The sequence below is a fragment of the Armigeres subalbatus genome, chromosome 2, assembly GCF_024139115.2.
Source record: "Armigeres subalbatus isolate Guangzhou_Male chromosome 2, GZ_Asu_2, whole genome shotgun sequence".
NCBI lineage: Eukaryota > Metazoa > Arthropoda > Insecta > Diptera > Culicidae > Armigeres > Armigeres subalbatus.
The window spans coordinates 186,018,866-186,037,197 of record NC_085140.1 but is presented as its reverse complement, the minus strand read 5'-3'; the positions used below and the strand labels follow the sequence as shown (position 1 = coordinate 186,037,197).

General features: G+C 39.3%; 1 protein-coding gene across 1 annotated transcript in view; it reads left to right on the top strand.

Annotated features, from left to right (window-relative positions):
- Nucleotides 1-2,143: 2,143 nt before the first annotated feature.
- LOC134211377 (citron rho-interacting kinase) overlaps nucleotides 2,144-18,332 on the top strand; it is a 42,030-nt gene continuing 25,841 nt past the window's right edge. Inside the window, exons 1-4 of the mRNA XM_062688175.1 lie at nucleotides 2,144-2,630; nucleotides 9,092-9,189; nucleotides 9,255-9,401; nucleotides 10,118-11,952. Coding sequence (XP_062544159.1) covers nucleotides 2,372-2,630; nucleotides 9,092-9,189; nucleotides 9,255-9,401; nucleotides 10,118-11,952 — 2,339 coding nt within the window. The 5' untranslated portion in view covers nucleotides 2,144-2,371. The remainder of the gene's footprint in view (nucleotides 2,631-9,091; nucleotides 9,190-9,254; nucleotides 9,402-10,117; nucleotides 11,953-18,332) is intronic.

The following is an 18,332-nucleotide window of genomic DNA, read 5'->3' as shown; positions in this document are numbered from 1 at the left end:
AAAAGTACCTAATTTTAGGTACTTTTTTTCTCTTGCATCTCCCTCCCTCTTCCCTTTGTTGTCATAAAATGAAGAGCAAAACCATTCAATAAGGGCATTAAAGTGTGGGAACCCAACGTTGAGTAATCTCATGTTTACAAAAGTTGAGTGAAATTTACCTAACTTTTGGTTAGTTTCTATTTAAAATTAAGTTTATTTTACGTAATATTAAGTGAATTTTACTTAATTTCAAGATAAAATTACTTAATTTTGGGTTCCCACACTAAACCCCCGATTTGAGTGAAAAGTACCTAATATTAGGTACTTTTTTCTAACCGTGTAGAGCCTCCCCGAGTCATCTTAAATCGACGAACATGTATGCGCTGTCTGCGGGAATTGGGTTGTTTAGGGGTATATATATGTTTTTACATATTCTGATTCTGCAGGAAAAACTGAGCCTAACCCCAATTTTTCAGAATTTCTGGATCCCCGGAACTATTTTTAATATGCATTTTAAATTTATATGGGACTAAAAATTTGTTCTTGTGCTGCATGGGCCAAATGTCATTCTATGAATGTTAGTGTCATTCTATCGATTGAAATGGCTTATTGTTTGCTGCACAAAAATGTAAATAAAAGGTTTACAAACAAAATAAAAATATGTTGGAGATCAGAAAAGCATGCTCTTTATGTTAAACTATAAAAAACCTCATATTTTTCTCTGCTCAACAACCTGTGCAGCGAAGTGTATGTAATTAAGAGTGGCGACACTGTCAGAATTGGAACAAAATTCATCTGTCATTTCCATACAAAATCGTGTTCCAAACGAGCAGGAGACCTGTCAAATGCGGCACACTCTTAATTACATACACTCTTCATCAAATTCACTCACCCGATGGACTTTGACATTTGAGCGGGTCGTCCACTCGAACAAAAGTTCATTTTGCGTTCATTATGCGACCCGCTCAAACGTCATAATTTATTGGGGGAGTTCATTTTGCGTTAGTCTATTGCCTTGCTCTGTTTGACTGGATTCCTTTGCAAAAATAACAATTCTTATACTTCCCGTAAAAGAGCATATTATTTTCTGCTCGAAAAAGCACTGTTTCAAGACAATATTTTCAAAACGACTTATCTGCTTTTGTAAACAATAATTCAAACGACGGAATAAATTTATACCGAAGTTTGATGTTTCTCCAGATACAGGAAACTTTTCCAACTTCGGAAGTATGTAGTGCGCTGCGGACTCGCCCTGACTCGCCTAAAGATGCGCTAAACAACGCATCAATTAGTTTGACAGATAAAACTTCGGAAGAAAACTCGGTTTGGAAGTCCCGACTTCCGAATTCTAAGTTGGTGCTAGGCCGACAATATGTCACAAGGGGTCCAAAATGTGTAGGGGTTCAAATCCGACTTCAAATCAAGACAAAATTTTCAAAACGACTTATCTGCTTTTGTAAACAAAGATTCAAACAACGATTTGACGAATCTGATATCTCTCCCACGCAAACCAACACCATTAACAGGTAGCGGAAACCTTCGCTTACCTATTGGTGGTGTTGGTTTGCGTGGGAGAGCTATCAGATTCGTCAAATCGTCGTTTTAATTTTTGTTTACAAAAGCAGATAAGTCGTTTTGAAAATTTTGTCTTGAAATCATGTTAATGGCTACCCTAATGGAACGTACACACGGTCAAGCAGTTTGACCAACATTGGCTCCACCTCTCATTTGTTCCAACATCCATCAAGTTTTACCAACAGCGGCACGAACAATCAATTTATTCGACCAACAATATCACACACGAACGATCGAAGCGCCAACTTGAGCACCAACCATCAAAAAATATATGGGGGTTTGTGCAACTTCACTACAAATGCTCAAACATGTTCGGCGAACCTTGACTCCACCCCCGACAACTCAAACCAAAATCAAACCGTTTTATTTTTTTCCAACCGAGCCGCCAACTGTCAAATGGTTGTTCGAGCAACTTCACACACGTTCAAACAAAGCAGCAACCTAAGCGTTTTCTTGGGGGCGGAGTCAATGTTCTTCAAACTGCTTGACTAGTGTGTACGTTGCATAAAATAATTAACGGGAAAAAGTTTCATCGATTTTTTGTATATTCGCGGATCTATCGTAAAAATATGTCATTACTCAAAATGGCAGCACTGGCAGCTGAATTTTCTGCAACGGTTTTCGTCTCGCGCTAACCTTCGAGTATAGAATGACGAATAAACAAATGGAAATTGGTCGCTGAATTTAATGTTTTTTCGGTTAAAAATGTGCGTTTGAGTTAGGGATAGTTCGTGTACATTGCGTTAAATCAATGATTTACAATTAATAAGTGCGCGACGCGAGTGATTCCGATTTATGTGTGGTGTTGCTTCAAGCGATGGATAACAAACAGATTAGCGCGCGTACTGCGCGTCTGAACAATTTCATTCTCGGCCAATCGGTGCCTCCTCCGGGGACGGTCACTACTTCATCCGATGGATTTGTTGAGCTACATCAGGCCAATGATGGATCAGTTCCACTGGAAACTGCCTTGTCCCGAGAAGGATTATTGGATTCATTATTTGTGCTGTACGAAGAATGCAGCAAGGATGTCATCAAGAAGAAGGATAAGAACGTTGCCGACTTTGTCAACAAATGTGAGTAGGGATGTCCATTCATGTAATGGTAGCCGTTCAATATGTAGTTTCAGTATTTCCTAATTTATAATTGTAACTTATCAATCGGTTACACCTAATTTCACGTTAAGAAAATTAGTCGTAGTTTGATTCATTTGGAACTATCAAGTTTTTAAAATTTTTGCTTATTGTTTTTGCATGTGTTCTATAAATCGTTTAAAAATAAATGCAATAAATAATTGATTCATAAACACGTCTTTTCTATGGTTAACATTTTTCCACGCTTTTTCGTAGACGCTTTTATGATATTTAATATTAATTTTGAAAGTATTTGTAGTTTGACTCTACACCAAATTTTTTTCGCCGAAAATCAGCATAATTTTGCTGAATTTTGCCGAGCTGAATGATCAGCAAACGTTTCAGCAAAAACAAATTACTGAAAATTTCAGCAAGGTAACTGTCATTACTTTTGACAACTATCTACTGAATATTCAGCAAATTCAAAAAGTTTACTGAATATTCAGTAGGTTTGACCAATGCATTATTTGACAGCATCATGCTGATAATATTCAGCAAAATGAATCAAATTGCTGATATCATCAGGATTTCAACCACTTATGAATTGTTATAAAATAAAATTTGTTTCTTCCTCTCTTATGATTATTTATTTGTTGGAAAATAATAAGGAAATAAACAATATGGAATTAATAATCTTACAAATATAAATACCTACACATTTTCTGACTCTGAATGACTTTTTTTCTGGCATGGTCCAAATTGCATGACGCGACGTCCTCTTCAATTTGTTTTAGGTATTTGCCTGGAAAATATTTAAAATTGATTTTTAATTTGATTGATGATAATATGCTTCACTATGCAATGGGCTTAAACTAATTTAAAAATATGCAATACCTGTAAGGATTAATGTTGGAAAATACGGAATAGGAGGTGACATAACAATTATAAACTCTTTGAAAGCTAAACTCAAAATGGGCGCTTTTTCAAGAATGACAGTTGATGGTATATGCTGAGCAATCAGCAAATTGGAAAAATTTGCTGATTTTTAGTAAATACAACTTAAATTACTGACATTCAGTGAACTTCAAAACTGCTGGTTGCTTTTCAGCAAAGAACTTTGCTGAAAAACTTTTGAAATTGGTGTGTAAGTATATACATATATATAATATATATATATTTGAAACTCAACTTAAGCTCCCTGATTGACTGATAACTCGCCCTATAGTAAAATGAAGAAAGTACATAAGCGAAATTATAGTTTTTCGAATTTATCTTTAAGCAGTTTTCATGCATCAATCATAATTCGTGTTATTTTGTATATTGAATTTAGCCTTGGCGATTGTGAAGAATTACAAATTCCTTCAATTGTGCAAAATATAATTGAATTGGGCTTTAAAGTTACATCCAGGCCTTTTTTTAATTTCATAGGGTAAGGGAGGTATTTTGGACCACTTTAGGAGATGGCCAAATATTTTTTTCAAATAAATGCTAGATTTTGTAATAATGCTTGATCAATTCCCTTTGCAACTAAAAAGTGGTGAATGCTAGGTAGGATTTGTAGGAAAAAATGTTTGTAAATCCCACCGAAAGAACCAAACTATCGTAAATTCTGAAGATATGTTAGATTTAATTTTGGACCACCTGTTTTTATTTTGGACCACCCATTGCACATATTTTGGACCACTCGAATAATTGTTTATTGCTTGCAAAGTTATGTTACTATTAGATTAAATTAGCGACCTCCATCATTTTCGGCGTTTCATCCTTAAAGTCCTTGTTAAGCAATACATTTTTATATGCACTCAAAAGCTTAGAACAATATCTACTAGTTAAGGGTATTAAAACTAATATCAATTGCAGTACCACTCGGAACAGCTTCATCAAAGCAAAACAAACGTGCGGCCCATCGCCGTGATGTATGAACCTGATCACTCCTACACTGCCATATTTTTTATGTAGTTTGCCAGATCTGATCTGTTCCATATGCGTCATTGATAGTTGTGGTGTGGGTTGCCCGTTTCTTACTTGCTCCTTGCACATTCTTTTTCCAAACGAAACATAATCGTAGAACACGGAACTCTATTGCATTGGCAAGCAACACGGATGGAGAGCTCTATAGTAAAGTTTGGTTCTTGTCATGAAGCTTTCTTAACTATTTTCGTATGGAAATAATGAAAACAGTTACATGTTGGTTTAATAGACATTTTTCTAGTGATTATATCAATGAACGGTAATTTATAAATGCGGTATGAACAGTAATTCTCGGGTACTTATTCAAAAGGACGTATGTGATTTTGTAAACAAAGATTCAAACGTCGATTTGTCCAATCTGATAGTACTCCCACGCAAACCATCACCACAGACAGGAAGGGGAAGCCTTTGGCTACCTGTTGCTGGTGTTGGTTTTCGTGGGGTTGTTATCAGACTGGACAAATCGACGTTTGAATCTTTGTTTACAAAATCAGATACGTTCTTTTGAATAAGTACCCGAGAATTTATGAATTGTTTGATACTAGAGAAATAAATGGTTGGTAAAAACAAAAGTTATTATTATTATTGTCATCATGGCTGGCTCACCTATGGTAGCAAAAAGGCAAAAGTTTAAGAGATCTAGAAACTAAAAAGAAGATATGTTGAAAATATGTCTGGATCAATGAAAAATGAACCTATTTTGGACATGCCTCAGAATACTGTTTTTGCTTCAATTAGGTTCCAATAAGTCAACAACATCATTCACATGTTTTAAATCTATGTACAAATAAACTTACAGCTTTTGAAAGTTGAATTCAATTTTACCATGTCGTCTTGGTTTTGGTCTTATCCAGCCAGAATGGGTAAATATTCTTAATTATGGCTATATTTTATAAGAAAAAAATGTAGGAGATACTTTATGGATAGATTCTTTTTGCAATAAAATTTAAATGTTGCATGTTTTATTTAGTTTTGTTTTTTTATTTAGTTTTTTAGTAACATTATTATCGGAAACGTCTCGATAATTCGGCTCTTGCAAGGCTACATCCATTCCAATCAAATCCAAATCCAATCAAAATCTAATCTAAATCCTATCTAAATCCGTTCGAATTCCAATCCATTCAAAGTAATATAATTATGGGATATGAAGCAATTCATAATGGTTTGTTCAATCTAACGCGAGCTCATTTTTATCCAAATTCTAAAACCCAATATGGGAGGGTCGCAAGCATTATCCGATTCTGCTAGGTGGGTCGCATGTACAAGTAGTTTGGGAACATCTGGCCTAGGATATCTAAAATTTCGCAGAGATATCATACTTAAATGAGATAGCATAAGTATATACCTAAATTTTAGACTTATTTTAACCAGTACTATTAGCGTTAGCGTTGTTACGGTATACTTCGTAGATTGGACACTAGTGATACTCATGTTTCTTATGGAATCCTTATCCAGATTGCTATCGGAAATCAAGGTGGGGAGTTACCCTTGATTCCAATCTAAGATAAAAATGGCATAAGCATGAGAATTACTACTCCCGGCCACGCCCATCTTTACTGTAACTAGGGATAGGAAAGGAAATGTTGATGTAGAACTTGCTTAACGAGAGGCCCCCGACTTGGCGACGCCCTCATAAGATCTACGGAGTTGGTGGTTTTTTAGGGTAAGGTAGGTCATGGAGGTTTGCCTCAAGCTGGCAATTCGACCCACAGACTATGTTGTTTACCTGTTTTTATTTAAACTCTTGCCAGCCAGCTGTCGAAAGAGTATGCTAATATCGATTTTATTTACAGTTTATTCTTTAAATAATTTACAGACGATTTCTTAACCTCAATCTATCAACAACTATTCGTTGAACAAATCTAAATTTACCAAATTTGTACTTTCTGCTCAGTGAGCAAAACGATTCTTCTAGGTTCATCGAATACAAAATCAAACCATGCCTTTTAAAGATAATTATACTAAACATTTTACAAAGTTTTATTTCAAGTATTTTCGCGATTTCTGATATAAAATTCAATAGCTCTGTGACGTAAACGGCCTAAATGCACCACCACCAGAAAATATTCATCACGCGCTGATCTACCTAAACACATATCACACATAGTAATAGAAATATTACTTCCTTTTGCGTTGTACAAATATGTTGCATTTCACAAAAAACATGACTCTTCTCTTTTCTCCATTCCATCAAACGTTTCACTCAAATTTCAATGATTCACTTCAATTTCAATAAAACACGTCACCGGACAAATAAAATAAAATAAATAAATAAATCAATAAATAAATAGATCAATGAATAAATAAATAAATACCACAATCACTCGCGAGCGCGTCACTTGTTTGGGGTTTTCTATACGGTAAAGGCTATATGATCGACTTATTTTAACCAGTACTATTATCCAATAACTCCAAACTTATCACATTGTGAATGCTGGCAACGTTTTTGAGCTTCGCGTATGTTGAATATCTTATCCAACGGGTAATTTCGCTACGACTACTAAGTCAGTAAATTCCAAAATAAACTTTAAGATAATATATTAAGCCTTCCAAACAACTTTGTAGCATACGATAAATATCCCTATCTCGCAGATTTCGGTAGAACTAGCTTAATTAGTAGTCTCATGTACACTAAAGTCGCCAAGTTATACATTTCAAAATAAATTTATTTCAATCAAAATCAATGCTTCTATGACCCACCTTGGGATTTTCTAGACTGTCAACCCTTTTCTCGACAGTCTCCCAGACACGTCTGTGGTATTGCAAACCACAAACCATTTTCCAGCCGTCTCCCACGCTTTGTGATTTTTCAAACCATTTTCTTGAATTCTTTACGAGTACATACAAAATGATACGCATTTCCATAGCAAAATAGACCTCTATTCTTGCATATAATTGAAGTAGAACTTCGAGAAATTGGTTATACGATCCTCTAATGTGAACGTGTACTATACACATGTGGAAGTGTTGGCTTGACTAATGGATTGTGAGTGATTTGACTATGCGTTCAATTTGAGAATCTCGAGCTCATTTAGTAGCCTCTAGGTTGCGAAAGCCGACGGAGGTCCTTCGTAGCTTAGTTGGTTAAAGCACCAATCTAGCGTACTGTAGGGTCGTTGGTTCGAGTCCCACCGAAAGGAAAGTGGTTACCTCCAATACATCTTTCAATTCATTATCTTCCACATATATGCACATATGAGTTTTCATAACATTGTAAATTAATGTCCAAGTCGGGTGGTTTAATCCCTGGAATATAGGCAATTCACTTTGATTGAACCGAAATTGGTTATGTTTGAAACACTTTCGTAAAATGTTCAATTTCGTTTTTCTCGGAATGAGTGAATTGTTACTTAGGACCTTTTGAAAAGTTAAGCGAAATTTTCTGGGAAAGTTGATCAGATTTTCCGGGGAAATTCAAAAGATTCTTCCTTTAGTGTCTAGAAAATATCCAAAATGAACAATTCACTTTCCGCCGTTCAACCGAAAGTCCATTTCGGCCAAATGGCACTTTCTACCAAACGAGCATTTCAGCAAAATGTAATATTCGGCCAATTGAGCTATATGACCAACCGATTTTTTAAGCCAAATGAACTGTTCAACCAAATGACATTTGCGGCCGAATATCTTTAGGCTAGATAGTCCACCAAATCAATACCAAATTTAAAAAAACGTCTTATCTGCTTTTGTAAACAAAGATCAAACCAACACCACCAACAGGTAGTTCAAGCCTTCACCTGTCCATTGATGGTGTTGGTTTGCATGGGAGTGCAATCAGATTGGTCAGATCGACGTTTGAATCTTTGTTTACGAAAGCAGATAAGTCGTTTTAACATTTGATATTGAAATGGTCTATTCGGTCAAACGACATATTCGGCCTTTCAGCCTTGTGGTCTTCGGCCAAATGGCTTTCTGCCGAACGCCCCTTTTCCGTTCAAAAGTTCAATTTCAACGAGAAATTCTTTAAATTTCAACGGGAAATTCTTTCCACACGAAATTTTTTTTAGTTTTTACCGAGATTTTTTCAAAACTTCAAAAAAAAATTGTATGGAGTTTTCAAAAAAATCATTGGCAGCTTCACAAAAAAAAATCTATGGAGTTTCAACGTGGTGCTGTAGGGATCAATAAGGAACTTCTACAGAAATTCCCCTGAATCTTTTTAATTTCCACTGAAAATTCTGCGGACTTCTTCAAATTTGAATCGGCGTGGAAAATTATAAATATGTGATGTAGTAATATTTTATTGTATTACTTATTACATTGTATTTGTGAATAACATGAAAATAACAAAACCTGATTTCTCAGCTCAATTTGTTATTAGTTTGTAATTCATCTCTATCCGGGTTTCTATCATCTAGCTTGACTTGTGCTGCTCTCGTTGCCGCACCGATAGCGATTAATATTAAAAAGTTTTGGAAAAAGCAGAGTAGTAGTAGACTTAGTTAATGGAGTTGAGTTCTCAATAATATTATACAAACAAATTATTTCAATTGCAGATCGACCCATCATCAATCAGACTCGTTCTATACGAGTGAACGTGAACGATTTCAACATAAAAACCCTTATTGGAAAAGGATACTTCGGGGAAGTTCATGTAAGTTCATTTTACTTTTACACATACAAAATCGCAATAATTATTTACCAATAAACATCCTCCAGCTCGTATCGGAAACCAGCACCGGTGAAGTGTACGCAATGAAGAAAATGTGCAAAGCGATAGTGACCTCCAGTCAGATCCGCGAAGAGCGCGACATCATGGCCTCGAGACAGTCAGACTGGATCACTGCGTTGCAGTATGCGTTTCAGGTGAGTCTTTCTAATTTTCTTGCCATGTGAATATTCGTTATGCTTCCTTGCTTTTTTGTTTAGTCCTTTTTGTGCGGGTCAAATCCTGTTTGTTGTGTAACTGTTTTAGTTGTGACGCATATGAGCAGGGGGACATCTGCTGTTGCAGATGTAATTCCTTTACACGTTTGTCTTTTGTGTTTACAGAACGTTTGTATTCATATTCAGTGTCGTTTGAAACATCAGAGTGCAAGTCCATATTTTGTGAGTAGCGTTTAGTAAATGCAGCTACGTTGAAAAGATAATGGGGTGATACACAACAGTATGGTCATTGGCAATCAATTCCTTCTAGTGTTCAGTTTAAATACTATCCCCTTCTTTAACAACAAGTATTAAATATACTTACTGCATTTCTGATTAGGTTCTAAAACTCATTACGTTTGATGAATAGGCACGTGTTCTAGAGATATCATGTTATTCATAGTTGGCAACTCTAAACGTGAAAGGTTTATACTGCCGTGAATCGCATATCTGTCCTATCTTTGCTGGGTTTCCTATTCGTATGGGACAAATATGCGATTCACGGCAGTATAACTAAGTATAATACTTTTTAAAAACGAGTCTATGCTATTTTTCAATCATATTACAAGTACCAAATTATGTCTTAATTTCAATTGATCTTTGCTGGAGTTTTTGAAAATTAACAGTGAAATTTGTATCTTTCCATAACTTTTCAGGATCAAGAGTGTCTCTACTTGGTAATGGAGTACTTACCTGGAGGCGACCTGCTTAGCCTTATGATTCGCATTGGGCTGTTCGACGAAGAGCTGGCTCAGTTTTATCTGGCTGAGCTTACTGAAGCACTCCACTCTCTGCACAGCATCGGATACGTCCACCGTGACATAAAGCCGGAAAACATCCTTCTCGACAGGTTTGGTCACCTGAAGTTGGCCGACTTCGGGAATGCCACGGCCATCAACAAGGATGGTAGTGTAACGAGCATGACACCGGTAGGAACTCCGGACTATATTGCACCAGAATTGTTACAAACACTTTCCACCACAATCAAGACATCCCGCGGGAACCATGATGTGACATGCGACTTCTGGTCCATGGGCATAATCGGCTATGAATTCGTAACGGAAACAACGCCGTTTCACGACGAAAATGTGAACGAAACCTACTCTCGAATTTTGTCCCATTGCGAAGGTCGTTTCGCGAGGAAGCTTGAATATCCGGCGCACGTTGCTATTTCATCGCATTATAGAGATCTTCTGGACCGTTTGGTAACGAAAGTTTCCAATCGAATCGGGTACAAAGATATCAGAAAACATCCATTTTTTAGTGACGTTAATTGGGAAAAGTTAAGGTATAAGATTCCACCAATAATTCCGAATGTGAGTAGTGATGATGATGTTTCAAATTTTGAAGATGTCGATAAATCACTAAAAAGAAATGCTTTTGTCAACAAGCCGACCTATCCGATTTCCAGGGTGCATGATTTTAGTGGTCAAAATTTGCCCTTCCTCGGGTACACATATGTGTACGAGGAAGCCGATCCTGCCGGTAAGTACCGTGATACGGATGAGCATATGGCAACGGCTCGATTATCGCAGAAGATCAAGGAACAGGATAAACTGCTCAAAGATTATAAAAACGAAATTCATCAATTGCAGAGAGATCTACTGGAGAAAGATCGCAAAATTGCGACAGTCACTGCACACAACAAAATCTTTGGCGAAACTAAAAAAGAGCTAGAGAATCTCCAGGAACTGTTGAAGATAAAAACGGCCGAACTGGCGGCGGCGAAGACTGATATCAAAACATTGAAGAATCGATTGAAAATCGAAGAAGAGCAGCGCTCGAAAAATGACGCGACTATTGCTGATCTGCTCAAACAGACTTACAAAAAGTGGGAACGGGCTAAGCAGAATTCCGATCAGAACTATGAAAAACAGATAGCCGAACGACGAACGGAGATAAGTGCGCTGAATGAAAAGTTCCGAACACAGACAGGAGAATTGCGTTCGAAAGTAGAGGAATGCTCTCAGCTGCAGACAATGATCGAGAATTATAAAGATCTGCTGAAGAAATCCAAGGATCAATTGATGGTGGATAAGGAAGAATATGACAAGAACCATCGAAACCTGGTGGCTGCCTATGAAGCAAAACATGTGGAAATGAAACAAAGGTGCAAAGCAGAAAAAGAGCTACGAGGTAAGACGGAGGAAGAAGTCCGAGCACTGCGTACTCGCTTGCAGGAGTATGAAAACAACGTAAAGAACACAGAACATTCGCACAAGAAGTTTGTGGACAACATCAAACGGAGAATGACCGTGCAGATGGAGGAAGCGAAGCAAGTGTCGGACAAAATGAGCGAAGAAATGCAGCGGAAGTGCGAAGATTTGCGGAAGGAAATTTCAAAGCTGCAGGAGCAAAGTGTGTCAAGCAGTGCCAACAGCAGTAAGCGCAGTTCACTGCAGGAGCAGGAGTTCCGCAGTGCCCATTCCAGCATTCAATCGTTGAATGTGCACGTGGAAGAGCAACTGCGAAATGATTTGATTCGCGCAAGGTAGGTGCTGGTGTTGATTTGAATTGGATTCATAATAATTAATATATGCAAATATGGAAATTCAAATGCTGCAGAAACGATAATCAATTTCCATTCATTGCGTTTGGGTTTAGTGCACATTTCGGATAGAATGTGGAAGGGAGGTATCACATTGGCGCTCTTGCACTTGAGCGTTTCAACTGTCAGGTAACTACAGCATTGAAGTCATTTTGCCTTTCTCGTACAACAAGGCTATCGTTTCACTCTGAAGGCAAACTTTTTATAGAAGGCTCGTAGATCCGTAATGTTATATACCAATCGACTCAGCTCGACAAACAGAGCAAATGTCGTCCGTCCGTGCGTGTGTCTGTGTATGTATGTGTACAAAAGTTAAAAACAAATTATCACCAACTTTTTATATAGTACCGTGACATGCCCTATTACCGTGGGGTTAAGGACGGGCCCACAATAAATTCGCTATATAAAATTCAATTTGTAACAATCACCCTTGAAAACTATGACGCTTTAATCAATATTAAATACATTTGAAGGGAAAAATATGTTTTGTACTTCAACTCATAAAAAAATGAAGAAAATAGTGTTCGACATTTGACTTATGAATATGCCTAATACCGCGTACATTTCAAAGAAGATTCCAAATACCGCGCATAAAATTGCCTAATACCGTGCCCTATCAAACAAGCTCAAATGATGAACTTAAGACCACATTTACAATAAAATATGTAAGTAATCGAATCATATACAAATTTCAATTAAATTATTAGGTCTTACTAAAAAACGTCATAAAAAAATACTATTTTACACAGATACCTACTGGAAAAATAATCATTTCCTTGGGAAGTTAGCAACTTCTCAATATTGACGGTTTAAAAGCGTTTATTAATTTTTCAAATAATTTACTTCACATTAATTTAGATTTTAGATAGGTGATATCCAATCGAGTGTCTAAGTAGATTTGAAGACAATGGGAGGATTAGTATTCAGATGAAAAATAATCTATCTACATTTCTAATGGAAACTGTACAGGAAAAATATTTACGTCTATAGTCTGTGGTAAATATCGCATAAATGATATCGTATTCGCATGTGCTGAATGACACAATAAAGACGATTTGTATGTTCATTAGATGTATATCATCTTCAAGTCTTCCAACAGAAGTTTCTCTTTGGGGAAGTACTGGAATAATACATATCGCAATGTGTAATTCATCTGAATTATGCTCCCCTAGTAATCCTACGCATAAAATGTCGTAGATATCTAACATGAATGTTTCAATACCTATATTATACTGTCTACTGGTCTATGTATCCAATGTGAGGGTTTTGTTTTATTTTTATGAGTATCAACTTCACGGTATAGCCTAGTCACGGTATTAGGCACTACTGGCGAAGAAGATGGCCTAATACCGCGACAATGGTTTTGATCAATAAAAATGCAAAAACAAGAATATTAAATACCATTTCAGTATCCAGCTCATATATTATAGCTGTAAAAATGGGCTCAATGAGATATTGGAAGTAAATATCATTAAAAAATTAGGTTACAAGACTTAGAAATATAACCATAATTTTAAGCGTTTTGCTAAGCGGATGAAAATTTTGACTGGTCGAGCCATACATTTTCCCATTTATTTTTTAGCGCCTAATTTACGTCACAAATACCCACAATAATAATTTGCTAACATTTTCTGATATATATTTGTGCATTTCACCAAATAATGTGATGTGTATGACAGACAGTACCTCTATATTCATCAATTTGGATAAAATCCACGGTATTAGGCAATGCGCGGAATTAGGGCAGGTCACGGTAATTCTAAACCGATTTTTTCGCAACAAGCTGCATTCGAGAGGGGGCATAAATCCAATTATCCTAAGCAATTATCATTAAGCATATTTATGGCTTTGTCTTAGTCTTCTTATGGATCCTGTACACCTCCGGTGGTGCAAAGGGCCGACTTGAAAGATCTCCATCCTGAGCGTTGCCCGGCTATCGCTTTAACCTGTTGCCAGGTTAGATTTCGGTCGACTTCTTTTATTTCTTTATTGAGGCTTCGCCGCCATGAGCCTCTGGGTCTGCTGCGATGTCCCGCTGGGTTCCAGTCTAATGCTTGTTTACAGATTTCGTTTCCGCCCCTACGTAGAGTGTGGCCGACCCAGCCCCACTTCCGATCCCGAATTTCTATTGCTATCGGCCTCTGGTGACAACGACGATGGAGCTCGTTGTTTGAGACCCAATTGTGAGGCCACCAGGCCCGAATTATATACCGCAGGCATCTTTGGCTTTGTGCTGTGAAAAAATGAAAGTATTTGGTCATTGTTATGAAAAATTATTCAAATTTTACGTGGCCACAGAGGGTGCTCAAGTCTCCCCGGGGATCAAGTCTCCTCACCTTCCCCTATACCTTCCGAACGGAAAGTTGGCAAACTTAGAAAAACAACTAGACGAGGCCCCTGACCAGATTCCAGAGCCAATAATCCTTCTTGGGGATGTCAACAGTCACCATCAAGCATGGTGTAGCCGGACCAACAACGCGTGAGGCATCATCATTGCTAACCTTGCCAGCCGGCGAAACTTGACTATTCTGAATAACGGCTCACCTACATTCTTTCGGGGGGTACGCCGTTTGGCATAAAGCCGTTTGGCATAAAGTCGTTTGGCATAAACTAATTTGGCATAATAGTCGTTTGGCATAATAGCCGTTTGGCATAATGGTCGTTTGGCATAATTGATTAAAAACAATAGATGTATACTTAGGGTCGATTTCTTCACTTTCGCTTAGGCGCTAAACCAGGTTTAAACGTATGGGTAAGCATCGCTTAACAGTTAAGCGGAGGTGAAGAAATTGGCCCTTAGAAAAATTACAATTCTTTCAGAAAAGTTGTAATTGGCATTTATGTAAGTTATAATTACAATATGATTTTTCCCTTCATTTGCACATAGGCTGTTCTTTCAGTTTAGATGACTACACTTTAATAATTGATGTTCTTATCAAAGATTTAGGTTCTTTACAATTTCCCAGAAAACTGTCTGTCGAAAACCGTACCATTTGAATCTTTTTCCCAGAATATATTTACTAATTCCGAGGATATTTACCATTCCTCAGAACGTATTATTCCCCAAAAAGTGTAAGTAAAGGCAATTCTATTTTATTGGTTTTTGTTCGCATCATTTTTTTTTTTTAATCAAACGGTTGCTCGAGATAGACGAAACACGTGACATGGCCTTTCTTTTATATCACACGTTTGCTCGGTGCAATGCGAAATGGGAGGATACTCCTTTTAAATTGCGCAATAGCTCGGGATAATGAAAAAGAGCTGATGAAGCCTTCTTTTAAAGCACACAAGTTTGTTCGGAGCAATGCAAAAAAGATCATTCCTTCTTTTAAATTACGCGATTGTTCGCGATAATGCCAAAAAAAATTGATGCTGCCTTCTTTTAAAGCTCGCATTTGCTCGGTGCAATGCAAAAAGGGAGGTCATCCTTTCTTTTATATTACGCGATTGCTCGGGATAATGCGAAAGTGTTGATGATGCCTTCTTTTGAAGCACGCGTTTGCTTGATGCAATGCGAAATAAGAGATAATTCCTTTTTTATATTACGCGATTGCTCAGGATGATGAAAAGAGTTGATGATGCCTTCTTTTAAAGCACGCGTTTGTTTGGAGCAATGCAAAGGGGGGATGATTCCTTCTTTTAATATACGCGATTGCTCAGGATAATCCAGGGGCAGCAGGGACTATGTCCAAGGGCTTGACGATCCCTCCCCAGGCCATCTGCGAGTTGTGGCGCCTGCCTAGGATGTGGTGGGGTTTGACAGTGGGCCCTGTTAAACCTTTATAAAAAGCTGCATGAATCCGCAAGTAGGCTCCGCCAAAGCGACCGTGTGCCGCTCAAAGCGCACAAGCCCAAGTCCTGGTGTTAGGTGGGACGCTAAACAGCCCTGACACGACGGCCCTCCGACGAGACAGGAGGTTTGCGCAGGCCCAATAAGCCGCCTTTAAAAACAACCATTACGAACGACATAGAAGATAATACGACTCGATACAATCGGCAACGAACTAGGCGACGAATAAAGGATCACGATTGGAAGCTTGGAACATGGAACTGCAAGTCGCTAGGCTTCGCAGGTTGCGACAGGATAATCTACGATGAATTACATCCTCGCAACTTCGATGTCGTAGCGCTGCAGGAAATCTGCTGGACAGGACAGAAAGTGTGGAAAAGCGGGCATCGAGCGGCTACCTTCTACCAAAGCTGTGGCACCACCAACGAGCTGGGAACCGGCTTCATAGTGCTGGGAAAGATGCGCCAACGCGTGATTGGGTGGCAGCCAAGGATGCAAGCTGAGGATAAAAGGCCGTTTCTTCAACTATAGCATCATCAACGTGCACTGCCCACACGAAGGGAGATCCGACGACGAGAAAGAAGCGTTCTATGCGCAGCTGGAGCAGACATACGATGGATGCCCACTGCGGGACGTCAAAATCGTCATCGGTGACATGAACGCTCAGGTAGGAAGGGAGGAAATGTATAGACCGGTCATCGGACCGGATAGTCTGCATACCGTATCGAACGACAACGGCCAACGATGCAGCCTCCCGCGGAATGGTAGTCCGAAGCACTTTCTTCCCCCGCAAGAATATCCACAAGGCCACATGGAAATCACCTAATCAAGTAACGGAAAACCAAATCGACCACGTTCTAATCGACGGTAAATTCTTCTCCGACATCACGAACGTACGCACTTACCGCAGTGCGAATATTGAATCCGACCACTACCTCGTCGCAGTATGTCTGCGCTCAAAACTCTCGACGGTGATCAACACGCGTCGGAGTCGTCCGCCGCGGCTTAACATTGGGCGGCTACAAGACGGTAGATTAGCCCAAGACTACGCGCAGCAGCTGGAAGTGGCACTCCCAACGGAAGAGCAGCTAGGCGCAGCATCTCTTGAAGATGGCTGGAGAGATATTCGATCCGCCATTGGAAGCACCGCAACCGCTGCACTAGGCACGGTGGCTCCGGATCAGAAAAACGACTGGTATGACGGCGAATGTGAGCAGTTAGTTGAGGAGAAGAATGCAGCATGGGCGAGATTGCTGCAACACCGCACGAGGGCGAACGAGGCACGATACAAACGGGCGCGGAACAGACAAAACTCGATTTTCCTGAGGAAAAGCGCCAGCAGGAAGATCGAGACCGTGAAGAGACGGAGGAACTGTACCGCGCTAATAACGCACGAAAGTTCTATGAGAAGTTGAACCGTTCACGTAAGGGCCACGTGCCACAGCCCGATATGTGTAAGGACATAAACGGGAACCTTCTTACGAACGAGCGTGAGGTGATCCAAAGGTGGCGGCAGCACTACGAAGAGCACCTGAATGGCGATATGGCAGACAACGGTGGCGGTATGGTAATGAACCTAGGAGCACGCGCGCAGGACATGCGACTTCCGGCTCCGAATCTCCAGGAAATCCAGGAGGAGATCGGCCGTCTGAAAAACAAAAAAAGCCCCTGGAGTTGAATAACTACCAGGAGAGCTGTTTAAACACGGTGGTGAGGCACTGGCTAGAGCGCTGCACTGGGTGATTATCAAGATTTTTGAGGATGAGGTTCTGCCACAGGAGTGGATGGAAGGTGTCGTGTGTCCCATCTACAAAAGCTGGATTGTAGCAACTACCGCGCAATCACATTGCTGAACGCCGCCTACAAGGTACTCTCCCAAATTTTATGCCGTCGACTAACACCAATTGCAAGAGAGTTCGTGGGGCAGTACCAGGCGGGATTTATGGGTGAACGCTCTACCACAGACCAGGTGTTCGCCATACGTCAGGTATTGCAGAAATGCCGCGAATACAACGTGCCCACACATCATCTATTTATCGACTTCAAAGCCGCATATGATACAATCGATCGGGACCAGCTATGGCAGCTAATGCACGAAAACGGATTTCCGGATAAACTGATACGGTTGATCAAGGCGACGATGGATCGGGTGATGTGCGTAGTTCGAGTTTCAGGGGCATTCTCGAGTCCCTTCGAAACCCGTAGAGGGTTACGGCAAGGTGATGGTCTTTCGTGTCTGCTATTCAACATCGCTTTGGAGGAGTAATACGAAGGGCAGGGATTGACACGAGTGGTACGATTTTCACGAAGTCCGTCCAGTTATTTGGTTTCGCCGACGACATTGATATCATGGCACGTAACTTTGAGAGGATGGAGGAAGCCTACATCAGACTGAAAAGCGAAGCTAAACGGATTGGACTAGTCATCAACACGTCGAAGACGAAGTACATGATAGGAATAGGCTCAAAATAGGTCAATGTGGACCACCCACCACGAATTTCTATCGGTGGTGACGAAATCGAGGTGGTTGAAG